The sequence below is a fragment of the Nematolebias whitei genome, chromosome 5 (genome assembly GCF_014905685.2).
Source record: "Nematolebias whitei isolate Nwh7 chromosome 5, NemWhi1, whole genome shotgun sequence".
NCBI classification, from domain to species: domain Eukaryota; kingdom Metazoa; phylum Chordata; class Actinopteri; order Cyprinodontiformes; family Rivulidae; genus Nematolebias; species Nematolebias whitei.
In genome coordinates, this window is record NC_056502.1 from 14540283 (window position 1) to 14567191 (window position 26909).

Sequence of the window (26909 nt, forward strand, 5' to 3'; positions counted from 1 at the left end):
GTGAGTGAGAGAGTGAATGGTTGTTTGTCTCCTTTGTCTTTATGTGATGGACTTGCGAGCTGTCCAGGTGTCCCCCGCCTCCCACAGTGACTGCTGGACTTGGGCACCAATGACCCCCGTGACCCAAAATGAAAGAGGAGATTAAAGATAATGAATGGATGGATTTTAAATCGAGCAGAATCTAAAATGTTTTTTACTTTGAGCTTTTATTCGAGTTTTTATTTTGTGAGAGAACTTGAAAAGATGCATGCGTTCATATTTAGTTGGAAATATTGTAAATGAATAGATTGGCAATGTTGGCTGAACTCACGCAATTAACATACTCTTTAAAGAATTAGAGAAACCTTTCTACATTTGTGGTTGAGATATGAAACACGAAGAAAAACCAAATAAACATGATCAAGTTAAAACAAGCTAAGCAAATGCTAAAATGGTCAGGAATCAAGCTAAAATTAGCAGAACACAAGCTATAAACAGGAAGCAGAAGTACTAAAATCTCAATCTTGATCTAAAACAGCAGTAGACTTACAGTAGCTAAAATTAACAAAAGTATGCTAAAACATGCATTCATAAAAAAAAAGCAAAACAGTTGCAAAGTGATAAAGAAGTAAAAAGTTACTAAAATTAAAAAAAAGATAAAAGAAGCTAAATAACAGCTAAAAGCTAAAAAAAAAAAGCAGAACTAATGACTAAAACCTATTAGCAGAGTGATAGCCAAAAACTAAAATAAGCCGGACTATATCTAAAAACTTGTAGTAGCAGATTGGTAGCCAAGCAGAAAGGTAGCTAAAAGTAACAACAATAGCTAAAAGTAATAAAACTGTAAAGCTAAAATAAGTTGAAAAGTAGCTAAAAGGTCAATGAAACAGAACTAATGGTTAAAAGCTATTAGTAGCAGAACCTTAGCTAAAAGAAACAGAACTGTAGCCAAACGCTAGAAATAGATGAATGGTAGCTAAAAGCTAAAAAAAAAAAAGAAGAAGTTAAAAGTCAATATGACCGAAATAGTAACTAAAAGCTAAACGCAAGAGATCTGGAGCTAAAAGCTAGTAGAAGCACAATGGTAGCCAAAAGCTAAAAGAAGCAGAACAGCAGCTAAAACGAGAATACAGCATGTTAAAAAAAAATGGAGCAAGAACATTTGAACAGATTTTTAAAATAAATAAGGATTGAAGATATTGTATGCTATCATATGTATTTTAATGGGACTTTTTTCATTAGATTGTATTATAAATCAAATTAAATAAATTATAAATTGAAAATTGTAAAAGCTACCAAACCCAAAGTCAAGTTGTTGGTTTGAAATATGAGCTTTAAAAATTGCAGAAGTAGTTCGAGTCCAACTAAAAAATGAAATAAACTATAAAAAGGAAAAGACAACAGAACATTGACAACCAATATTTTAATGTTTGAAATTTTTTATTTACAACTTTAATTTATAAAATACGGGCCAAAAATGTGGGGCAGCACGGTGGCGCAACCGACAGAGCTGCTGCCTCTCAGCGAAAAAAAAAAGGGTTCTTGAAGGCAACATAAGCTAATTTAGTTTTCAGGTTGTATAACAGTTTTCTTTAGGTTTTACATATTAAATAAACTTTATCAAATTCAAAATTACAAATTAAAATAATATAAAAAAATTAATACTGTACAAGCACAACAAAAAATACCAAAACTATTTGTCAAAATCACAAAATTATTATTGATTCATTAACTGCAGTACCAGGAACATCCACGAGGCGTCGCTGTAAGAACAGGAAACACGTTTCAGCTCATCGTCAACATCCGGCGACACGTCTCACCAAAACACCGCCAATCCTCCTGCTACATCTTCACACTTAGAGGGTCGTGTATTCACAAGAGATGTCCATTTGATGCTTTCATGAACACTTGGGGCTCGTTTTTATTTATTTATTTATTTTCATTCAGGCCTGCGGGGTTTTTAGGCAGCGGCGCAGTTTCAAATGGGGGAGGTGAGGAAGCTCCAGAAGAAACTGAGACAGATTGAAAATCTGGAAATAAAAATCAGTCTCACCCCAGAGGAGAGATTCAAGGTACAGAAAAAAACACTTCATCTGCCTTTTCATATTCGCCTGTGTGATCAGCGTTTGTGCAAAAGTAAATAAATTTCCCTAAAGAAGAAAACAGGAGGGTAAAATTTACAGCAGCAAAACAAATCAAATCCTTGCCTTTTTTAGTTTTATTATACAGCAGGTTTGTCACTTTATAAAGATTATGGCTTAAAAATTGCTGCCAGGCTGAAAAAAAATGCAAATGAATTCTTGTTATATTTGAAATAAGTGTGTTGACTTCATAAAGGCAGTGATTAACATGAATTAATAATAGAGCAATGAATAATTTGACAGCTTTTGCTCTGGGATCTGAGCAGATCAGATAATCTACATTGAACTGAGTGCAGCAGGACAAAAATAATTAGCAGGAAGTTTAGGAAAAACCTCTTGTCTTGGTAAAGGTCACACGATGAATGTTGCAGAATCATGGCTGTGCTCCACAACACTGATTTGTCTCAGCTGAACTGCTGCTGCAACATTTATTTGGGAAGAAAATGATAAATGCATTTGTGGTGGAAGTTGCTGATATGAATCAGAGAGAATTTTTAGGTCACATCAAGTTTCTGCAAATATTCTGTAAACCGACCCACACAGCCAAACCAGAACACAGCAATGATATGCAAATGTTCCTTTAAAGTGAATTACTGGGTGAAAACTCATATTTAGAAAAGATAACCGTGATTATTCTATAAACACGCACAATTTAACTACTATTTCTATGCACTTGTATGTGACCACACTTACAGGGCCAATGAAATGTAATCACCCCATTGGATGTTTTATGCTTTTATTGCAATTATAAATTAGTAAAACAAATAAAATAAAAAAAGGTATTTTTGACAAAAAATATTATTCAGTGCCGAAGTGAAATGTTCTATACACCAATTAAATAAAAGTAATGTAAAATAATTGACTGCAAAAACCTTCACTCCCTTCCCATCAGTTTGTGGCGTAACACCTGTGGCTGCAGTTGCAGCACAGTTTGTGTGGATAGTCAGTCTTGCACATCTGGATCCTGGAGGTTCAGTCCATTCTCTAAAAACTGCTCAAACTCTGTCAGGCCTCACTCTGATCAGACACAAATTCTCAAATTCTCCACCGGATTTAGGTCTGGGCTTTGACTCGGCCACTCCAGAACGTTCCCCTTGTCGTATTAAATATCTTCTGCGTAGTTTTCTCCCTATTCTTCAGTTTATTGTCCTGCTAAAAAATAACACCCCACTCCCCCAAGCTGTAGTTCTTTTGCAGAGCGTCAGGTTGTCCTCCAGGATTTCCCTGTATTTTGTGGCATTCATTATAACTTTTCAAGTCTTCCAGGGTTGGCTGGTGAGAAGCATCCCCATAGCATGATGCTGCCACCACCATGCATCACTGTGGGGATGGTGAGTTCGTGGTGATGTGCAGTATGTGGTTTCTGCCAAAGACGGTGTTTTGGCCAAAAGCTTGAAAAACGTTCCCACTTGACCGTAGCGTCTCTCACATGCAGTTTGACAAACTCTTGTTAAGATTGAATGTTTTCTTCAACAGGGGCTTTCTCTTTGCCACGCTCCCATAAAACCTGGACTGGTGAGGAGCTCGGGCAACAGTTGTTGTATGCTCAGTCTCTCCCATCTCACCTGCTGAAGCTTGTAACTTGTAAGAAGCTTGTAAGAAAACTCCTGAGCCTTAGAAATCTTTTTGTATCTTTACCCAGACTTGTACTTCTTTTACATTACATATTCTTATTTACTTGACATTGCTTTGTAGAAATCAATTTTCACTTTATTGGAGTTTTGTTTATATATTTTTTTTTCTAAAAGGTCAATTAATATTGACTATAACTGATTTTAACACCAATAAAAGGGTAAAACATCCAAAGGGTGAATACTTTTTGCAGGCTCTCTATATAAAAATTGTTGTTTTACTGTACTTTCTATTTTTCAAGGTTTTATAGAAACTGGGATTGATCAAATGCATTAAGGTGTGTTGCCAAAAAGTTTATTAACAAATTAAATTACTTTAATTCAGATCTAAAATGAGCATTGTGCTTTGAATTTTGTGCATCATTAGCGGGAGTTTAACTTTAATAAAACTTCTGCATTTTCAATATATATTGATTAAAAAAAAGGCAATAACTGCATTGTTTTTTTATCACTGGTGTCCAGCTTATTAACAGAAGAGCTGAGAGGAAAACATATTCATTTTTATGCCATTCTGTCCACTTTTGCTCAATTATAACCTTTAGAGTTACTTTTGTTTTTGTTGTTTTGTTTTTTCAGGACTTTGTTGTATTAGTTTGCATGTGTTGATAGGTCAGGAAATTATAGTAATGGAAAATACTCAAATTAAAGTAATACTATTAAATAAAACACACAAGTAAAGCATTATGTCAGAGACAAGAAATACTTTATTTTCTAACATTTTACATGACCCCTTTATTATTTATCAGCTCTTAACATGAACATTTTCTTATGAAGTCACGAAATAAATGAAGATGATTTCAATAAAGTTAATACTCTTTCTTTTTTAAAAAAAAAGTTAATACTTTGAGAACAGTAAAATATTCAGCAACAAAAATTCAGCTGGAACTTATCCTTGTTCAGTTTCAGCAAAATTATATCAGTCAAAAATTAGCAACAAAATATTCAAGGCTAATTTAACTTATAAAAGGGTTAAACTAATAACTTCCAACTAAAAAGAAAATAAAAATGACTTGAAGTAGATGTTTAGGGATCTGGAAGATAAGAACATTGAGGTTTAAGTTTTTGAACTTTTCTCAGAGTGGAAGATAAATTCTTTGCATCTCCATCAAATGAGATGAATATATATATATATATTTTTTTTTAATTTAAGGAACAGTTTCTGGTGTTTTGGCCAAAATCCATTATGACATCAGTACCATTATTTTTCTCTGCAGCTCGTTTTGGGTTAAAATTCAGGCATGACTCCACTCTTCTCCTCTGCATAATGGAGACCATTATTACTTTTTTTTTCCCTGAAGTGAGGTAAAACATTTATTTCTCAATTTGCAGTTAAAAACATACAAAAAGGAAATATCACTAGCAAAAAACAAACAAACCGTAATATGAAATTAAAATTGATAGATTATAAAAATTAGGTCGTTTTGATTGTTTTTGTTTTCCTCCAAACTGAAGTTTGACAAATTTTCTCATTGAATGAGATATTTTGAAGGCCTGGAAGCCCCAAAATATGCCAGAACTAAATAATATTTTTTTATTAGAGTGTTTTAAGTTTGCAGTGAATGCAGACACACAACATGGGAAGGTGAAACATTTAAAACTTGCCCTTAAAATAATATATTCATGTCAACACAGACTCTCTTCTCTGAAAATACAATTCCCACAATGCAGTTTAATCTGATATTAAATGTTCAGTATCCTGTGCTGCAAAAGTGTCAGTCTTGTTAAACCTTCTGAATATCTGTATTCTACATTCACACACAGATGAAAATAACTGTTTCAGTATCATCAAACCAACAAATTATGCCCAATTATTTTCAGATGCAGAGCTGCCCTTGACTCATGAACTGCGAGACAAACTGTGCAAAGTTGATGAAGTGCTCCTTTAACAGAGAAAACAAACACTTGATACACACTTGACATCCAGCTTACTCATTCATGCATATTTCAAAGCTCTCAATCAGACAGAAGTACGGGCTGCGCTGTGAGCTGCAGCCTAATAAGTCGAGACGCTCCGAGTGATCTGCATGTGCATGTAAACAAGATAAAAACAACTTGTGGATTTAGCAGCTTGCTTTACAACCAATCTCTTGACTTCTTCCCTGTCAGATCTCCAGAAAGGCGGAGCTGCGCTCCAGATTGGCTGAGCTTCAGCTGCAGCTTTCTGGCCCGCAGCAAACTCTTGGGATCGCGGGAGACGGAAATAAGGAGAAGATGAAAAGACAAGTGTAAGAAAGTGAGGGAGAGGTGGAGGGGCATATGGATAGGAGCTTCATTTTTCAAAAGCAACAACATTCACTTTGAAACCTTTGATCTTTTTTGTACATTTGTCCAGAAACACTTGAGATCAAATACTCTTTTCTTTTAGAAAATAACTTTTTACTGTTTGTGTCATGTAAACATCATTCAGTGATGTCGTCTTCTTGTCCTCTCTCCATCCTCTTCCTCAGCGGTCTGGATCACTGAAATCAGCCTGTGTGAACATGACACTGAATAAATACATGTTTATAGTCTGTGTTTTTGTTTAGTGTGAAACTTGAAGATATGCCATAGGTGTGTTTTTTTATTGTCACAGGCTGCTGTGTGTATTTTGCATCTTGATTATTCATTCAGCTCCTGCTTTCTGCACTGGCACAGGGACGATGCCCCCGAGGCCCTTCCATCACAAACGCCTCCAGCTTCCAAGATCCTTAAGGGAGAGACGGACTCCAGGGCTCAAGCATCACAAGCACTGGCTGCCAGGCAGAGGGAGGCAGGAGGGGATGCAGCAGAACTGGGCAGACTGCAGGATGGGACAGAGCGGGCCAAGGTGTCACATCAGAGTGGAGATGAGTCAGGAGGCTGTCCAGACTTTGACACAGAACAGCTACTGCGACAGGAAGGTGAGCCAATCCGCAAAAAGTGACTGAAGAAAATATCGCCACACTTTTTTCACGCTATTAAAAGTGCAAAACTGTGCTCTAATTTTCGATTACCATCTAAAACCGGATTACAGACGTATGCCCCAAGGAGTCCTAACGAGCTCACGCGGCTGCCAGGATTAAAACCAACAGGCTGCACTTGCTTCCCTGAAGTCAGGGCCCACGTTTTGCATCCATGGAGCTAATTTAGCCCCACGCTTTGCAGCGACACACTAATCCATATGGAAGAATCATGTGCTGTAGATTAACAAGCCGGGATGCAGATGAGTCAACAACGCTAATTGCACAAATCATTTTCTTTACAGAAGCTGAGTTTACATCCCTCAAAGCATCTTGGGAGAAGGCGAGGTTTCGCCTGAGGCTGTTGGAGGGTCACAATGACATAATCACCAGTGTGGTTGCTGTTGACAACCTGGTTGTTTCTGGAAGGTAAAACGGCATGTAATTAGCATAATGGGTGTGCAACATGAACATTCCACTTAATTTATTGCTTAATAAGCGTTTGCTCTTTCCCCACCGTCTGAGCTCTTCTCTCCTCGTCTGCTCAAATCTTTTGCGTTTTATATTAAACTAAACGAACGTTGCTTGTTTCTAACATCTTATCCTCCCTCGCTCTGTCGCTGTGTCCCCTCTTTATCACTCCTCCCATCTAAGTCGAGATACAACAGTGAAGGTGTGGCACGTTCCCACGGCAACAGAGCACAAGAACCTGGGGGGTCACACCGGCGGAGTCACCTGTCTGTCTGCGCCTCCTCTCGAGTATTGCAAGAGGCTGGGTGAGTACACGCCGATGCACTTGTGGGCCGGCTTCAGCTGAGTAATGTCTGTGTCCCGCGGCGTGGTAATTATAGGAGCGGTTCATCAGATCATCTCCAGTGAGAAATAACCTCAATAGACACTTTAGAGAGTTCACTGTCTGACTGAAGCAAGCAGCCCTCCATCATTTGACTCTGGCTTTCCTCATAAACTGCCTTTCCACCTGCTTCCCCAACTTAGCTCATCAAACGTGGAAGCGCAACGCCTCAACAGAGCAGCTCAGTCACAGCAGCCACTGTGAACTTCTTGTTTGTATAATCACGTGTGGTCTCTCTTTCCCTGTTTCCTGCAATCTGTCTTTTCCTATTATTTTATGCATCATCACTTATTTGCATCTGTCTTCCAGGCTAATTTATTTTCCCTTATTGCTCCATTTTTTTCTGATCCTTCTCATCCTTTGCTTCCGTCCCATTTTGTCTCTTTTCCCCCTACTCAGCCTGGTCCCTGTGTTTGTCCGATAAAGAGCGGTTCATTTTGAGCGGCTCTGCAGACTGCTATGTGAAGATCTGGGCCCTGAGCATCGGTACGATTCCTACACAAAGGTATACATCCTGAGAAATAAGATGGCCTGCATATTCTCAATTACCTTGCTGCTATCTTTAGGGCAGTGTGTTAAGTCTGTCTACACGTTCAACGCCGTGACTGCGCTCTGCTTTGTGCCCGAGGGGGACGGCTACATCATCACGGGATCAGGTGTGTTCCTTTGAAGACGTCACAGATCTTAGTTGTTGGGATTTGTTTCTTGTATCTATTTTTTGACATTTATGTGTAGTATCTCAGATTGACACTCTGCCAGTGAGTTAGCGTAGCATGTTGCTATCCTGTTGAAGGCTCAGGTGCGCCAACCGTGACCAACGATAATGACTGCCAGTCGGCTGTCGCCATATGTTAACCTCACACTCTGTCGCCCTGCAGACGGAGGGAAAGTTCAAGCCTGGAGCTGGCTCACTTTCCAAAGCTGCCAGTCAGTCAACGCTCACCAGGAAGCAGTCACCTCCATCCAGGTGCGTGGGTCACACACCTTCTGACACGCTCTCTACACGGAGGATGCTAAAGCTGGTTTTAATTTTCTGCCTGTTTTTAAAGGCTGACACCAAAATGTGCATTAGAAGCTGTCTTTAATGTATTTATAACTCTTGATTAGCAATTTGTAAAAAAGCCCCTTCTCTGAAAAATCAAATAGGCACATTTCTACACTTTCATCCTCACACGGGCTTTTCTTTATTATTAAGATATTTTTGCTCAGATGTAAGCTGTGGAGCTCATCCAATTCTAGAGCACGCTGTTTGTTTCTATTAGCAAAAAAAGGCTTTTATGAATGCTGAAACCCAGAACTACACATGCACTTTTTTTTCTTCAATTTGCAATCATCATAATGTGCCCAAAGCGTTAAAGCATTGCACATTATTTCCCTTCCTTTTTGTTGTTTATCATGCGAAGCACACAATCCATTTACAGAAAAAAATATTCTCCCCACTTTTATTCTGTTTACACAAACATACATGCAGTCTCAAATCTGACACGCATGTAAACACATATCCACAAACAGTGGGTAAGGACCTCAGATCACCATGACAACCATGTCTCTCATACCCTCCACAGTCTCAGGGTCCGCTGGTGTTCAGCGGCTCGGCTGAGGGAGAGGTGTCTGTGTGGGAGAACCAGTGTTCGGCTCGAGACCCACTAAAGCTGCTGCACCACTGGAGCAGCCAGGTGACAGGCTTAGGTGAGGGGCGTCTGAGTCTCAGCCCACGGGGGGACAGAGTGTTCCTGGCTTACGGTCGAGCTTGGCTCAAGATCCTTCATTGGAGGACTGGTGAGCTCGGGACTGGGCTGGGCACAGATGTTTGTTAAATCTACATAATTCCTCCACCAAACATCTGTTTAATTATCACAGGAGTGATATCCAGGTTGACCAATCACAGCAGCATCACCGGGGTAACAGATTGTGTTCACCAGACGGGGGGCCTCCTAATTGGCTCCAGCTACGACCTGGCAAATGGAGAGAGCACGCTTAATTGTGAGTTAACCACGTGCAGCCAAAAGTTGCACTCTCCACTCCAAGCGTGAAAACACAATAAGGACTTAAGTCCAAATGGAAACCTTTGCATTCCTCTGCTGACCTCCAATCCTTTAATCGTTCTCTCCTCTCTGCAGTGTTCTCTCTGCCTCGGTGTCGGTATCTGGCCTCTCTGACCTGGCCAAATGCTCCCAGGATCCTATGCTTTGCAGCGTGGACCACCGGGAGCGGAGACCACCGTTGGGTCACCGGAGGTCGAGACCTCATCGTTTGGGAGCAGCTCCCCAGTTCTGGGAAGCAGAGGTGAAAATAATACCTGTCGGCACCGCTGATTTAAAAAGTTTCATTCAATAATTCCACGCGGGTCAACTGAAATTAAAGTTGAGACCTCCGCGTCGATACTTGGTGCTTAATTAATTAAACGTTACAGAGGCGACGTCACAGTGAGGAGAGACAGCCGAATGGACTCGTGCCTCCTGGAGTCAGAGGGGGACACCGAAGACGACGACGAGACCGACGGTACAGTCAAACTATTCTCAGCTCCACGCGTCGTCATGTGTTCCTTCACTGACGCACGTTTTAATGAGCAATCGCAGAAATTAGCGGCGTCAAGATAAGTGTCGTGACAAATCCCTGTGGAAATCTTGTGTAATTTAGATGACGAGGATAATCCAGGCGAAGGAGATGACAGGGGGCCTGACGGTGCGGAGGACGGGGGGTCCGGCTCGTGGTTGCGATGTGTTCTTCAGTGAGCGGCGGTCTCTCCTGCTGCACGGCCTGCAGCCATGAGGAGGAAATGAGAGGGTGGCAGAGCAGAGACTCGGAAGGAGGGTGAAGTGACAGACTGAGTGTTAGTCTGGGAGGGGGGAGCATATGGACAGAGAGAGGCTGTTGGTGCGACTGGATGTGATCGGCAGATTGTTTTCTATGTAAATATTTTCACATTCAATAAAGCCGTCAAACTGTGACTTCAGATTTGCATCTCTTGTATTTTTTTTTCCATTTCTCCGTGACCCTGCCTCTCCTCGACACACCAGTTCGTCCCTTCACTCTGTCGGAGTAACCGGATTAAATGAACAAGAATTAAATTTTCCTCCTTCTCTTTTTCTGATCATTCTTTTCTCCTCCTCTGCTGTCTCGTTGTCTCTGGGGTGTCCTTGCTCGCCTTCATAAACATGGAAGTTGTTTTTTTCTTCTATTTAAGCTCTCATCTCTAAAATCATCTCATTAATGTCGTCCTTGGTATCATTTCTGTTTGCCTCGTCAAATTCATTTCTCTTCTGTGTCCGTTTAATTAAACCCATTTAAGAAAAAACATAATTAGCATTTAAATCTCTTTCCTACAGTCTGTTGCCCTCCTCTACATCGTTCTCTCTCCCCACTCTAACTCAGGCCGCCTCTACATGTTTCGGTCGCTACGGCAACCGATGCTTTTCCCCCCTCTCTCCTCACTTGCTTTCCGTATCTCCCCTCGTTTCTCTCATTCTCTCTCTCCGCTGCCAGAGGTAAGCACGATAACTGAGATGTGTCGGACTGCTTGTGTCCGACTCCCGGTCTGCATGCGAGTCTAAGTGACGTTTCTGTTGCGTTTTGGGCAGCAGTTGATGGAAGTTATCTCTGTCTGCTCAAAGTGCCACACTGAGTGCTGGCTTTGTGCATGATGCTCGTAATAGTGATTAATGTGCTCTTCTCAGGTGTGTGTGCTCTAATTGTGTGAAGTGAGAGCAGAGCAGTCGAGTGCAGACTTTTGGATGTTTTTGCATGCAGGAGTGCATTTTCTGCAAACGTGTGGCTCATAGCCGAGTGTTAAATTTAGCTTCCCTGGGGAGCATTTTTTATTATTATCGTTAAAAGAAAAAGAACAAAAGAGAGAAAGTTTGCTTTGAGCCATTAATCCTGCTGTTTGTTTACAACTAGGACCCTCCCCTCTTCTATCTATCTTTTCCTCTCATCTTACAGAGATGATCGGAGAAGAGGAGTCTCAGTGAACAGAGCGAAGCGATGGAGAGATGGTAAGATGGATAGTTTCGGAGTATGGGATGCAGATGCATAAAATGTCATTCTGATTGATGGCTGGCATGGAAATCAATGTCTGAGCTGCTGAGGTTGTGCAGGGTGCCTCTGGGCAATGGGTTTTCTCTGATAAGTCCTTTGTCACTTCAACACCTCTCATTCGTTCTCTTCCTTTCTGTTTTTAAAGCTCCATCTCTCCTGTCGCACGACTCCCTGCCCTCATCTCCCTCCTCCTGGTTGCTCTGGTCTCACAGCCCTCCACCTGTAACCGTGACGACAGTGAGGGTGAAGAGCAGGTGGACGCCCTATCGGTCCAGTTGTCTGTCACGTCCCAGGTCACACCCACTCCTCTGTGGGCGGTGGTGTGGGGTCCCACTCAGCCACTGGAGGATGAGACCTACCACTTTCTCTCCAGCCAGGAAACCGACCACCTGCGCCTTCACGGGAACCAGCAGGGGGTCAGCACCGCCACATCCGAGGACTGGCTTTATCATGATTCAAGCGTGCAGCCCCAGGAGAAGGCACCGCAGGAGTCCAGGAACCAGGAGGGAGTGGAGGATGGAGGGGCGAAGGCGGAGGAGACAGAGCCCGAGGAAGGTGGGCATCAGGAGATCCGCATGAAGGATTTCTAAATAAAGGTGGAGCTGAGTGAGCACACACTCGCCAGGAGTCCTCCAGGGAATTAGCTGTCACCAGGGTGAAGGCTGACACCCTCTTGTGTGCAGCCAGCTGTGTCAGTGGCGGGGTATGCCTAATAAAGTTTTCATCACTCACAGGGAAAATTTGGCTGATGTCAAAACTGCAAAAAAGACTAAAGACGTCAGTGGATTGGTGTTGTGGTTGGCGGGCAAAATATTTCACATCTAATTTCATGTCTCAGCTGTCTTCATTGATTTTATTTTTCTTGTTCTGAATACAGTGATGACAGAGTTGACCAACCGTGTGTGTGTGTGTTTTACAGTTGACCCTCAGTTCTACGTCACCGTGACCATCTCCTCTCTGCTTATCCTGACAGCAGTCGTCATTACAGCCAAACTCTGGTAGGATCCTGAACACACTCTCCTTCAAACTGTTCGGTTTGAATACATGAATATAAAGGCGACAGATTAGCCGGGTCTACCTGTGAGAGCTGGACACCTGTCTCACAGCAGGTCGATGCTAACTGCTGCTCGGGACAAAAACACCTCGGGGCTTTCTGTGGCAACATCAGATCAGTAAGAACTTTTAACACAATATGCTTTCGGTAACATGGTGAAAGTGTGAGTAGTAAAAAAAAGTGGGAAGGATAAATTAGGTGCATGATGTAAAACTTATTTTATAGACCTTTCTGTTATTAATGGCAACTTCTATTAAAGCAGGGATGTATTGAGGTCACTTAGAGTTCCCAGAGTGGAGATTAGGGCTCTGCTGAGGAGTTGGAAGATAAACTTTAGGAGTTCTGAAATTAATAAAACATAACTGTGCTATTTAAAATAGGATATCTTTTCCCAAGCTTTTATCTTGTTAATTATAGGCATAATTGCACATCATTAATATAAAATGACTCAAATGGACTCATTAGGTTCTGATGAACTAGTCGAAGTGAACATATTTTGGTTTTCAGTAGCACTTGGATTCAAGAGCTGTGGAAAAAAACGGATCTTTGTGTAATAAAGTGAGACATCTTGCATGTGCACCAGGCTCACTAAGACCCTAACAACCTAGGGGGAGGTAGGGGAAAGAGAGTGATTTGCATGCGAGTTCTGTTTAAAAAAGGACTGTCAAGAATTAAGAGCTCTGCTAAGCTGCTTTTGTTTAAATCTGTTGAGAACAAAATGAGAGAAATTTGGGGAATTTTACCTCCAGATAAATGTTTAGGCTTCAGGTATTGGGATCATTAAGGATGATGGGTTCATGTTGGGCTTGTTCGTCTGTCGTTGATGATTACGTAATGATCTTATGTGGGTCCCCCCCTCAAGTGAAAGCTGAGTAATTGCTTACTAATGACTTTATTAACAACACTTGCGTTCCTGAAAGTCACAGTTGGCACAGATGTGTCATTTAGAGCCATTAGTGTTGCAATGATTAAACATTTGCCATAATCATTAGGACTGGGGGGTGGGGGCACTTTACAAGCTCAAGCATCAGTGTGAGTGTTCCTCAACAGCCCACCTGCCATAAAACCCTCTCAGAGCATGTAAACACTGTGGTGAACACAGGGTGGGGATCTGTATATGTTACGTGTGCACGCTGGGAAGGTTAATCCTAGGAACGCACAGCCATTATCTGGAAATGGGGAGTCATCTTTGTGATATAGTAAAGCACTCACACGCTTTGCTGATCAAACCAATAACAGCCAGTTTATTTGACCACTGGGAGCCCTCTGCTCCCTCACCTCACAGCCACTTCTCACATTTACACTTTCGCTCTTTCCTTCCTCTTATCAGAGTGTCTTACCCCCGAAGGCTATTGGATCCTAATTTTACATTTCATTGCCTGATGATTTTCCTTTTTTATACTCTCTCAATGTTTTAGAGATTTGCTCCCACATTCCTTCCACTTCTCTTTGTATTATCCTTTTCCCTTTGCCTCCCAGGGTTTTTTTATTCCTCTTGTCGGAGATACCTGTGTTCTCTTTTACTTTAACACTGCCTGGCTTTGCACAGTCTCTTATCTGCCACAACGCTCTCCTAGTTCCCTCCCAGAACTGCCAGTCCGACTGAAGATTCACAGATAATCTTCCAGCTTGCCGTGAGCGGATACGTGAGAAGTCCTCTCTTCTTTCTGTTCCTGACACTGGCCTTACTGTTGTTTTGATAACTTTTTCTCACGAGCCCCTGCCGTGTCGTGGAAAATGAAAGGAGGGGGGAAAAACACTCTACTGGTGGAGTTACAACAGAGAGAATAGCAAGGATTCGTAGTGGAGAAATGGCAGCAGAGCTCTCTCTATAGACTGGCTCGTGCTTCGGTGTCATAAATGTGTAAATAACACCATGTGTTAGATGGATAAAAGAGCTGTGGAGTGAATGAGGAGGGGGGGTGAGGGTGCAGATGGACTGAAATGATAGCCTATAGTGGAAATTGGCCACTGTCCAGTTCATTATGATTATAGAACAGAAGCATATGTGCTCAGTGTGTTTTCCCAGCCCTGAAATTGTCCGTGTGGATGTCATGGTGCAGTTTGTGTACGATTGTGAGAAGAAGTGTGAGCCGGGAGAGGACAGGTGTTACTGAGGAAAGATGAGAGTTCGGGGTGGCTTTTATGGCCCTGAGAGCAGCTTTGTTGTGTGTCCAAGTGTCCTTAAGAGCCTTGACTCGTGATGCTTCACTGCTCTTTTGTAATAACTCACTCTCCTCTGTGAAGTAACGCCTGGACACCACGGTGGTACGTCAGCCCCTCTGTTCATCTCTTCACCTTGTTGCATCCTTCTGACCCCTCCTCCCCTGATCTCAGTGCTGCCTCCTTTACACCACTCAGTGTTTTAATGAGCAGTCTCTTTCACAGTGGCAGAGTAATGTTCGCTGCTGTTGCTGACTTGTTTCACCTAATCTGTTCTGTGTGCATCCCCTCGTTGAAGCCTTTACTTATTTATGTTTGACTCAAACTTTGTTTCTTTCTTTTAATTTACTCCTTAATCTGCTCTGCTCACCATCCTTCTGTTTTTAATCTTTGCGTTTCCTCTCCACCGACCCATTTTCTTTCCTCCTTTTCCCACATCCGACCCCCTTCTGATCCCTCTCCATCCATTCGTCTTACTATCTCTCTCTCCCAGTTACGACCGCAGCTGTTCCCAGCATCCGCCCCCGCTTTCCCGTGGCGTAGGCCCCCCACTCTCCCTCGCTCTCCCTCGTTCCCTTGCTTCGGAGGACAGCAGGCAGACGCTGCACAGCACCCCCTCCTCCTTCACCGACAGGGAGAGGTAATGAGTCGCCTCAACAGCTCTGCACAGTCTGCGTGTTTGTGTGTCTGGGTCCATGAGTTTGTTGTGCATGTGTGAGCCGCTGGATTCAAGTTTGCCTCTTTGTGTGTCTGTATGCGAATACCCTTATTACACTGCATGCGCTGCAAGGATGTGCACGGAGTATAATTGGGCAGTAACGCTATTCTCTGTAGAATATTCAGGCCTGGAGTGTTGGAGCCGCTCTAAGACGTATCAGTGTTTTAAAACTCTCTCCAGATGACTCATCGTGGGCCCATGAAAAGGCGTCTATCCTCAACCCATGAAATGATGTTTTTGTTCAAGGGTATTTTAAGTTAATCTCAATCAGGATAATTATAGAGCAGCTCTCTAGTGCTGCTTCTTACTTCCTCCACCCATCGGCTTTTCGTCCTCTTCCTCCCATCTCTCCGTCCCCTGTGATCCAGCTTTCCGTTAACATCTCCACCAGCTTCAGGCTTTTGTTCTCCTTCATCTCCTCCCTTCTCCCACCATCACAGCTCCCAAGCCTAAAAAAAAAAAAAAAAACTATCCCACCTTCGTGGCTTATCTTTTTCCTACTCACTCTTCTTCTCTCTCTTGCTGTGTCAGGATCCCAGTTGTGAACCTGTGAGGGGACTGTTTTTTTTCCTCCATGTGGTGAACATTTCTACGGGGCCTGAGGAGAAACATCAACATGACCAGAGTGTGTGCCTACAGTGCTGTTTTATTTTCTCTCCAACTGTGAAACAAATTCAGGGAACCCAGGTATCCAGCCATCGCAAAAACTCCTTGGCTTCCCTGAGGCCTGAGAAAATCCAAGCTCATCTCTGCTTCTCTTTCCTCCTGTATGCTTGGGAGTAAATTTATTTTTTATGTGGATCACTGTGACGCTGTTTTCCACCCTTTGTATGGCCCTGAGCTCCGCCAAGCTACGTAACAGCTCTGTGCTTCAACCCACCATGACTAACTCGCAAGCAGTTTAACAGCCATGCAAGATCCTATTACCCCCGAGATGCCCTACCTACCTGTGCTTCCACAACCAGTGACTCAGCTGCTCATTCGAACAAACCCCATCCAGCACACTGTTCTTTTCATCAAATGACACTGAAATTCAGCACACTCCAGCAGGCTTGCAAATGGTTAAAAAGCCATTCTCAGCATCTCCAAACATCCAGCAGAATATTTCACAAAGCTGTTTGGGCTTGGCTGTAGCCAACAGGCAATGTGTTTAACATGTCACGCTCCAAAAACTGATGTTTATTCCCCCGCTTTGGGCGCCCAAAATGCAAATAGTGTGGCTCCATTCCTCTGCAGATGTAGAGGACTCTCGTTTCATTTGGTTTCAACTTCGTGATTTGCTCTCTTAATTATCTGGCTGACGTTCACCTCTTTGTGGAACCTTTGCAAGCACGCTTTGTTCCTGCTGGACTCAAGCAGAGAGCACTTCCAGGGCTCGAGATAAAATATTCAGAACAAACGGTTTGAACATACTCAATCTTTTTTTTTCTCCCCCGTCCGTAAAGTTTGGATGGTACATAACAAAAGACATTTCCCCATGTTTTCATGGGAAAGGAATATCTATGAATGATGACAGTTTTGTATCTGAATCTGGAAAACAAAACCATCACTCCTCTTCATCATCAGCTGTTTTGGGTGCACCAAAGGAAAGTTGCACATAAAGAATTGCCTCATGTTTCCTCAGTCTGCATGTGGTCAGTAAAAAAAATCTTGAGAGCTGCTTTAAACCAAGTATTTATAAAACATATATTTTACCTATCACTGAGTATTGTATTTCAGAATTTTTCAAAGCTAAATATCAATTTTTGGCTACTTTTCTAAGCAGCTTTGTCACATGAACTGCCCACTAAACTAAACCATTCAACTTTTGACATTGTGCTGGTGGCATCATGGTAGCTTCAATCCTTCAGCTATCCAGTCTTGTGATTTTAGTAGCATTCCTGTAGAAATGTGGTCTTTTCTGTACCATGGAACTAAAATAAAGACTTGATACTGACGTTTTAGCTTTGTGTCTGTTTATATCAGTGCATGTTGAATGCATTCCCCCTGGGAACGGTGCAATCCGCAATGCTTTATGGGAAGGATAAAGCTTACACTGTGCATTTTAATAGATACCCGTGTATCCTAATCTGTCTCTCCCTGATGTGAACATTCAGTCCACTGCCTTGCATTGATTTTAAACCACAGACTTGGCATTAAAAAGTCCTGCATGTGCCAATCACGTTTTCACCACTGAGAAGAAGCTGAAAAGGAGCGAAGAAGAATGCGGCTGCTTGTGTCTGAAGCTGTTTGCTTATCTCCTCACCTCATATGGATTCCTCTCGCTTTAGAAAGATTAACAGGGATGCTAAGCAAGAATTTCCTCTGTGTATAGTTTTTCAAACAAATGTCAATAAAATCAAGGCGGGCACAAGAAGAGAAATGCCACTCGAGTGTTTGGTGATTCTCCACCAGTCGGATGTGCAGCTAGTGTTTCCATCTCCTCTGGGCATTTTACTGATCAATCAGGGTAATTGATTGGCTGGATTCCACTAGGAGGTTTTAATGGCTGTATGACACACACAGCGGCAGATGCTGCAGCAATCTGTAACTACGATAGACAACTAATTCAGAAGTTGTGAACTGATAGATGCAGAGGTCGTGTGGTCAGAGCGGCTCTTCAACAAGCCCTCGTTCACTCCCTAACACTCTGAGGTGTGCAGCTGCTTGAAGTCACAGCTTCAATTTTGTCAAAAAAAAATGAAGCGCCACACGCTGACTGAAATTAACACCTCTATTTCTAGAGGTGAAGATGAATGTTAGAGGGGGTAGTTTAGAAAGATGCAGGGTTAAATGAAACAGGATAATTTTCCTGTCTGTTTGCTTGTCACTATCACTGCTGGTCATCTAATTGCCACCATTAATGTCAGGAAGGAAGTGGAGAAATTAGAGGAAACAGAACCTGAGGAGTGAAAAATGGACATGGCAAGCACGATGAAGGCAATTTTGATAGTAATGGAGGTACATGGAAGAGTGGCAGGCAATTCTGACACTGAAATAGAAGCTCAGGGCGAAACATACCCATATGAAATACCAATGCCCCCACCGCACATGAGCATGTGTCTAGTCGAGCCGTTAGTGCACAGGGAAAGCCTCTGCTCTATAATGCATTAATCTCTTCGGGGACGTGCCCTAATTAATGATTTGACCTCCTAACGGGTAGCCCCCTTCTGCGAGTTAACATTTAGTAGTGCACCCTCCAGAGATGCACTCTGAAGTGCATTTAATAAAAGAAGTGGCACTGACATTAATAAGGCAGTCAAGATAAGTACACGGCTTCTTTTTTTTTTCCTTTTATTTTTTTCCAACAGTTTAGATTCTGATTTTATACAAGTCTCAACTCAGCAGAGAGAGAATAAAACAAAACAAAAAGTTAAAGCAACACAGAATTCATCTAAACCAAAAAAAAATAATAATAATAACAGAGATGCACACAAACAAATGCCTCAAATACACTGATTTTGTTTCTGGTCAAAGGCAACCGACTCCTGCTGCAGACTATTGTGTCCTCACATCTTACAAGTGCTCTGTGTATTTACACCCACAGTCTGCCTGCCTGGCTTTTGACAGATGCAAGAGTGAAAGTCACAGGTTTTATCCATCAGCCAGGTGTGTATTTCTGAATCCAGAAAGGTTAGATCTGGTGATTGAAGTCCCAGTGAAGCTTTGTGGTTGTACTGCAGAAGTATAAGTGAGGAGGGTATCCATGAGTGGTCACATTGTTTAAAGTGTCTGTCTGTCCGTCAACATGCCAATGTGTCCGTAAATTAGAAAGCGTCCAAGAGTGCTGCTGTCCTCGCACCTTAATCTTTTGTCCTCAGTTGGACTTGGACCAGATCTTCCCACTGCCTCGCAGCCTGTTTGGAATACAGCCAATAAAAACACTGAATTGATGCTTTATTTAAGACTTATTTTAATTAGTCTATACTTTCTGCATGTTTTACTGAGGGGAAAAAAAAAACATTTGCACACACATCACTGATGCAACCTGGATGCAAAGTCTGTCTTAAAATATTTCAAAATTCTTAATCTGGAACTGATTTGAGTAGATTTTCTATTTCTGTAAATTAAAGGACATTCTGGCAAACTGTTTCTAAATATAACTGCTGTGTTATCAAACCCATCCTTTAAATAGCTTTATAAGGGAATTGTGTCAAAACTTATTTTGAGGATTGAGGTTAAGCTATCATCAATTTGGATGTGAAAACATTGAGTGGATCTTCATTGGAATGAAGCACGGTGCTGAATGATGAAAATTATGGGGCTCTACACTTCAAACTTTGACAGGCAGCCAGAAAATAATCACTGCTTTCTGTTCAGCAGGAAAACATAAACAGCAGACACTTGAAACATCTCTGTTCATCACCAGAGGGGGGAACGGTTCTTTCAGGAAGCAAGCATGCAGGGCAATCATGTATCCAGTGACATTTTACAATTCAGGAGGGATGTGAAACTAGCCATCGGAAATAAGGCTGGATGGAGGCAAAACAGAAGAAAGTATTTATTAAGCAGGGTTATAGCACTGCCCCAAAACACTGCTGTGTATCTCATAATGAAACTAGTTCATGCAGACACATTCTCTCAAAGACAGACAAAATACTTTAACAAACAGCTCACTTAATACCGTTTACTGAAAAAATAGAAACACAGTGTTTCTCCGGGGTATTAACTTTTGCTCTCTACAAAAACACTGGACTAATGGCAATAATTTAAAGTTTGAAACAGCCTTTATTGTGCAAACGTAAGAAAGGGAAATTCAAATTTACAAAGAAGTTTGCAAAACTCACAAGTACCTTATAGAACAAAAATAAAAATGGCAATAAGAGAAAATTAATGTCGAAAAAAAGCTGCTCTTTGCAGCTTTGTGTTCTTATACTTTGACTTGTAGTAATGAACATTTCTTTCTTGACAAATGAAAAATAAAACGGAGCACAACCTTCATTTTAAAGAAAACATCTGTGGGGAGGGCTCTGAATAAACCTTGAATTCGGTAATTTATTTTACGTTACGTGGCCACACATGTAACAATTTGTGACAATTTTAGCCTCAAAACACAATGCAATTTCTATTCAAATGCCTGATAGTCGCAGCTAAAAAATAAAAAAAATAAAAAGCTGCAACAGCCAGCTTTCCCAGAGTGCTTCATTTGTATTTATGAAATATCCGGCTGCCACCTGTGTGTGACCACAAAATTGGAAAGGTGACGTGACTGAACTCACCCTTTCACCTTTGAAGCTTTTTTGCCTGGTTGTCGTGGTTCCTGAGAGGAGGCGGGGTCTCGTGGCTCAGCTGCCTGGTCTGCATCCTGATTGGAAGCGGCTCCAGCAGGGGCGGGGCCTGACGACGGAGACGCAGCGCTGGCCTTTAACGTTTTTTGTAAGTTTGAGACCTGACGTGGAAAAAAAGAAAGTTTAAAACTTCATGTTTTAGACGCTTACTTTCCAACATTCAAGTCACTGACCGATGAACAGCAATGATCTGTGGGACACACGTGAAGGACTTTTTTTTTTTAAATTGTGTATCAACCATCTAAATATTTTTAAAAAGCCCTCATTGTAGCACATTAAATCTGTTCACTAACAGACAACAGGTTCAGTTAAATTTTGTCAGCGTGTCTTGAACTTGTGCAAAGTTCTTAAGGTTAACATTTAAAACAATGCACTGCAGATGATCCTGCATTGATGCATTGACAAAACAAATGAAAGTTTGCAGTCAACACAAATGATTGAATATGGTCATTAGTTTGTGACTTTCTGTCCTTAATAAAATAAAGCAGCATGCACATGCCATTATGTTGTGTTAAATGGGTTGGGACTCCAAAAACATGACTTTAGAGCTCTCATGTATTACATGCTGGGCACAATATTATGTTAGTGACACTATAATACCTAAGATGTTATGATGAAGGAAAGCAAAGGTATGAGTAAACCGATTTTATCAAGTGACAAAAAGGCAAGCCCTGTATAAAACGAACTCTTCATAATCTTACTCATAAAGATGAACTACTTTGGTAAAACATCTGAAACAAACAGCCCTTTTCATCCCGGCCTCAAGTCTGCAGCCATATGGAATACAGCCAGTCAATTTAAGGTGGAGAAGCTCTTAACTTTGTCCTTTAAATCAGAAGAAAAAAAAGACCAACTTTTATAGCTAAAGACAAACAACTGTACTTCAACAGGAGTCGGAGTGCTTGGAACTACAGTTTGAGCTCTAATCACCAACAGCTACACCTTCACTCCACAGTCGGCAAAATCGTAGGTGAAAGGCTGTTAATTTAGTGAATAAAATAAAACAAGGACTTTTCTGGCAACTGACTTGTATATAAGTTTTTACGGTACTGATGTGGGTCAGTAAGGCAGCATGACAGCATTTTATTTCAAAGTCAGCTGACAGATTTTTTTAAAAGCACAAAATAATGTAGGAATTCAGGTTGATGTCTTGATAGATGAATTTGTCGAACATAAAACAAGTGTATCAATCAAACCCCACCACTGCATTTGCTGTTAAATCTGGAACTAATCCTAATAACAGAGCTGTATGTCAGTGTTTGTGTTGACTGACAGCAGCTGGCCGTCTGCCTGCAGTGCTGGCATTAGGAAATATGAGAAATATGCACTGTGGGGCGCAGAGAAATGAAGATTTGATACAATCTGCTGGCTTTAAAAACAATTTAAAATACCGGTAATTATTTTCTCTTGGATAAATTAAGCATTCATTCATAATGTAATGTATGTGAATGTATTGTTTTACATTACGAATTAATCTGGATCTGAATTGGATTTATGATTTGAACGTGCATTTTCTTCTGTATTGTGCTCTAAGGTGACTTGTTGTGAATTGTTGCTATATGAAAATCGGAACTGAATTATGGCTACAAATCTTTTACTACAAATTATTAAGTTTCTTAGAGATGGGCATCGTCTCGCATCATTGTTACTGAAAGTGCAATAAATCTTGAAGCCAGTGTAATCAGGGGAAATTATTATAGCTTGCAGATGAGATGAGAATTGAACTATGCAGTTAGGAGGAAATTAAACTGAAATAATACAGAAAACCAGAAGAGAAAAAAAAATCAACAAAATGCTGAGGAAGAAAGAGACATTTATGACTCATAAGATGAAGAACCAACCTCAGTTTCCACTTGGACTTTGACTTTTAGTTGGTTCTCTCTGTACTGGTTTGCCCTGGAGACCTGCTCCTCGATACCACACAAGACTGCCTCACACCCCGTACACCTGAGAGCCAGAGATGAAGGTGGAGGTAGACTAAGACTGGGAAAACTGGAATACAGCTTGCATATGGATATACATAAGTGACACTCACCACTCCTGCAGCGTGTTGATTATGTTTGGAAGCTCATTGGGGCCAAGGTCACGACCTACACTGCAGTCTACCTCTACCTGCTGGTTCCTCTGGTCCAGTTTGCCTTGGATGATGTCACAGTAGACAGCCTCGATCAACAGGTCCTCCAATTCTCGCACGTTCTTTAGCTCGAGCTGCTGAAGGAGCAGTGAATATGGCAGGCACTGTGGAAAAACATTTAAGTAAAAGACATAAAACAATTTTGTTTATAATCTCAAGTCTTGATTATGCCTAAATTTTCTGATGGAAAATGACTGAAAATGTAAACTGTAAAAATGACCGTTTGTTTAAATGTTACTGCTATAGGAACGTGAAAGAAGTCTGAAAGGTAACAATCCATAACTGGGCAATTAGAGAGTTCAAGACGAGAGACAGGGAAAAGTTATGACACAAAACAGGGACCAGGAGTGAAAGGAGTGATGTTAATGGGGAGAGAGATAAAGCAAAAGGGGGAAAAGGACAGCGTTAGTGAGGATAATGAATCAATTATTTAACAGGAGCAGAAAAAGAAAAGGGCATAAGGAAAGGTGCAGTGTAGCTGGAACGTGCAAAGAGCTATGATTTAAGAAATAAAATAGTTCCTTGCGATATAAGAGTGAGAATGAAATATAAAACGAATAACAAATTTCTCATGAAATTTGAGGCCCATATGCTGGTTTGCTTCTAATTCAGTCAATTTAAATACAGCCCCAAGCTTACAATCACTTGCAATTTCATATGAACTTTAAAGAAACTGACTGAGTCAGAATAAAATATTAAAGTCGTATTTAAAAGCAGAGCTGTCAATATATCAGTGATATAGGAGCTAGCGTTGTATACAGCCTCCAGCAGTGTGGTGGCTGCAGAAAATTTATGTTCTGCAGCCACCGAAAACCAAGAGAGGAGGGGGAAAATCAATACAAAATTACAGTTTAGCTGCACTTCCATGTTAACACTGAAAAAAAAAAAATGTAATGAACACGTACCTTGAGGTTGGAAGCCAAGCTAATAATTGAGAGATGACGGAGTTTGTTTCTTTGTGCTGGGGTCAACTCTGGAAGTGAGGCTGCTCTCTCTGAAGCAAAACATAATAATAATCAGTAAATAAGACAAAACACCAAACATTATGCATGCTCAATCATCGGTAAATAAATCCAAAAAAGGTTAATCATCGGGACGGATGACTGATGAAGTATTTCGGATGAAAGACGTTAATGATTCAACCAAGAAGAATTTGTCCAGGTGACCTGACTTAAAGTTTTTGGATTTATTTACCTGGATGATTGAGCATGCATCAGGATATTTTGAACCACTTTGGCAAGGTTTTCCTCAGGCTAGTTCTGGAAATAGCAAGCGGCCATCAGAGCACTAACCATTGCTTGTTAGACTGATGGTCCTCCTTTTACTTGTGAAAAGCTAGTTCTGGATATCCCCAACAAACTGGTTTATCCACTTTGAGAAGATGCTATTTATAGGACTGATGACTGCATGGCCTCAAACTGATGAAGTCTTTTGGATGGAAGACGAAACGTTTCAAGAAAAATCTATCCAGAGGACCTGACTTAACTTTTTTGGATTAGGAGGGTGACGTTAAAAACCCAGATTTACTGATATTTTGTACTTATTGAAAAGTGAATTTAACATAAACGTTTGATAGTCAATAATAATAATCCTGTCGAGCCAATATTTATACCTGAAAAATGTAGTGATTGTGACGCCTGTCCCTGATGGGCATGTATTTATGACAATTTCTTTTTTAGAGTGTAATTTGGAGGGATTAATTATATAAACTGCACAAACTAATCTATCAAGTCTTGCTCCTACAAACTATTACCATTTATTATTGTGTCATTACAATATCAAAAGCATCTCAACGTTTGCACTTGACATGGCTGAAAGTAACTTTGTTGAGGATGCACAGGGATGGTAAAACACAAGTAGGTGTGTGAGGGGAAAAAATATACATTTCTGCATAAATTACAAATTTCAGACAAACAAGTAACCATGTTGATTCATTTATGTAATTATTTTGAACAAACTGCACAAAATCTAATTGTAAGTCAAGCAAACCCCTCAAATAAACATTTTATAGGTCTTTATTTTAGTTCTCGACTTTATGTTTGCCTATTTTTTTTGTTTTGTTGTTTTATTGAACACGGTATAATCAATAGCTAGAAGGTTATAGTCCATATTTTAACCAGCGTTGTCTAAGTTCAGAGAAATACATCACTAACCGACAAGGACGCCGTGATGCACCGACTTCCCTACATGTGATTTATCCTGGCAGGAAATAAATGTTGTGGTATGTGGCTGTCTAAACAAAATTTATTGGATAATTTTCCATATAAATAACTGCTAATAATTTATTTTTCTCTAATAATGTTCATGTACAATAATATTACAAATATTTGTTAATTCACCTAATTCTTGGATAAATACATTTATTCTTTATTTTAATTTGAATACGAGAATATAAACTAAAAACGGTGCTTGTTTGTGATTAGTTATAAAAAGAAAGACTAGTTGTCAAAAACAATACGTGCACAGCAGCAGATAACGATGTCTCAGTAAAAGGTCTAAACTCTATCAGTCAATAATGTTACGGTTAGCATTATCCACCTTGTTCGGCCAATGTTGACACAAGACAATCATGTAGAAATTATCGCAGTTATCTCAAATATAATTAAGAGATTAATTGCTATTTTTGACAAGGTTGTTTCTGACATTGCATTAGCTTACTGGAACAATGCCAAGAAGATTGTGTGACTTAATTAATGTCAAAGGTGGTCTTAGTGACTTTTTCTTTGCCAGGCACTGCGTTCACACATTACACAGTAGATGATGGGTGATTCTTTTCCCCCCTCTGCGTTTGCCTGTAATTGCTTTTTTTTACTTCTCCGGTGAGTCTAAACCATAAAAATAACAATTTGAAGAAGTTGAATTTTGAAACGCTTGCGTAAAACAAAGAAGTTGCACCGGTTTGTGCATCAGTGCCGTTTTGGAATCAAACCAGCAAAAACAGGACACTCTGACAGAAGCTTTTTATCATTTGCAACCAGACATTAAATTGGCCTCAACAGTAAATGCCATTTTGTAAGTAGGTGTCATTTTTTTCTGAAGTCTTAACGGACAAAAATAGTTTAGGTAATTTAATACGTTTCAAATGTACTGTTACAGAGTGGTTTTCAGGTGAGGGGTTGAGCTATTTAAGCAGTCAAAGAACAAAGTCTGGAGAAAGTTGGGGAGCAAGTTTGTGTCCATTGACCACGTCTCGGCAGGCTGGCTCCCCAGGTGACAGGACTCAGACCCTCATGAGACAGCAGCTCTGACAGCTCGTCAAAGGACTTCATGACAGAAATCTCAACATGAATACACTCCAGAAGGGAGGGGAGCATTAAACTGGACCGTGTCGTTTTTCTACGTTATTGGTTAGCGTTCAGTATTTAATTAAACATAATCAACATTATATTTCTTGTTTAAGCTTCCTGATGTGTTACACAGAGGACAAATTAAGTCACAAAAGATTGGTTTATCAACTATTTGTGCCTGTGTTGAGGTGAGAAACAACATAGGAAATTAAGAACGCTTGGAAAAAAACTGGACAAAAACGAAAGAGCGACGAAAATCTTTTTCGGTTATTAAACTGCCTGTCATGACTCGTGTGAGATTGTTTAAAGCCTCTGTGTTGAGGTGCCTGCCTTGCTGCAAAGAAATACAGCTCAATAAAAGAGTTGCAGGGATACTCTATTACTTATTTACATAGTGCTGCCACTGCAATACCTTTGTAGTCGCAGTAGGTTCCATAGGCAAAGAGGTTGAGGAGATGGTACACTGGTGCATGAGGGCCATTCTCCAGCTGTGGTTTGGAAAAAAAGGTAAAAGAAGATAAATTTATAGTATGAAAAATTAACAACAGCATTTCATCTGTCCACACCGAGCAAGTCTGACAAGAGGTCTTACTGTAACCGTAAAGATTAGAAAGACCAATAAAACCTCAATGCTGATATTATATATATATATATATATATGTATATATATATATATCCAGCTGTGGTTTGGAAAAAAAGGTAAAAAAAGACTGGTATCCCTCCACA

At 40.8% G+C, this 26909-nt stretch overlaps 3 protein-coding genes across 3 annotated transcripts in view; 2 read left to right on the forward strand and 1 right to left on the reverse strand.

Moving 5' to 3' along the window:
* The first annotated feature begins 1818 nt into the window (after positions 1-1818).
* si:ch211-154o6.3 (uncharacterized protein LOC563854 homolog) lies at positions 1819-9829 on the forward strand. The gene is made up of 11 exons (XM_037676214.1): positions 1819-2051; positions 5858-5976; positions 6386-6630; positions 6975-7098; positions 7324-7445; positions 7922-8008; positions 8089-8178; positions 8401-8489; positions 9088-9301; positions 9383-9505; positions 9643-9829. The coding sequence occupies exons 1-11, from the start codon at positions 1962-1964 to the stop codon at positions 9810-9812; spliced, it is 1473 nt and encodes a 490-aa protein (XP_037532142.1). The 5' UTR covers positions 1819-1961; the 3' UTR covers positions 9813-9829.
* A 137-nt stretch (positions 9830-9966) lies between these two features.
* LOC119409695 (PILR alpha associated neural protein) lies at positions 9967-16113 on the forward strand. Its single transcript, XM_037676597.1, has 6 exons — positions 9967-10024; positions 10163-10253; positions 11706-12115; positions 12480-12558; positions 15271-15417; positions 16027-16113. The coding sequence occupies exons 1-6, from the start codon at positions 9967-9969 to the stop codon at positions 16046-16048; spliced, it is 807 nt and encodes a 268-aa protein (XP_037532525.1). The 3' UTR covers positions 16049-16113.
* Positions 16114-18923: 2810 nt separating this feature from the next.
* cops7a (COP9 constitutive photomorphogenic homolog subunit 7A) overlaps positions 18924-26909 on the reverse strand; it is a 17751-nt gene continuing 9765 nt past the window's right edge. The window contains exons 3-8 of the mRNA XM_037676231.1: positions 26596-26671; positions 23802-23890; positions 22798-23000; positions 22604-22709; positions 20694-20863; positions 18924-19331 (exon numbers count right to left, since the gene is read on the reverse strand). Coding sequence (XP_037532159.1) covers positions 19292-19331; positions 20694-20863; positions 22604-22709; positions 22798-23000; positions 23802-23890; positions 26596-26671 — 684 coding nt within the window. The 3' untranslated portion in view covers positions 18924-19291. The remainder of the gene's footprint in view (positions 19332-20693; positions 20864-22603; positions 22710-22797; positions 23001-23801; positions 23891-26595; positions 26672-26909) is intronic.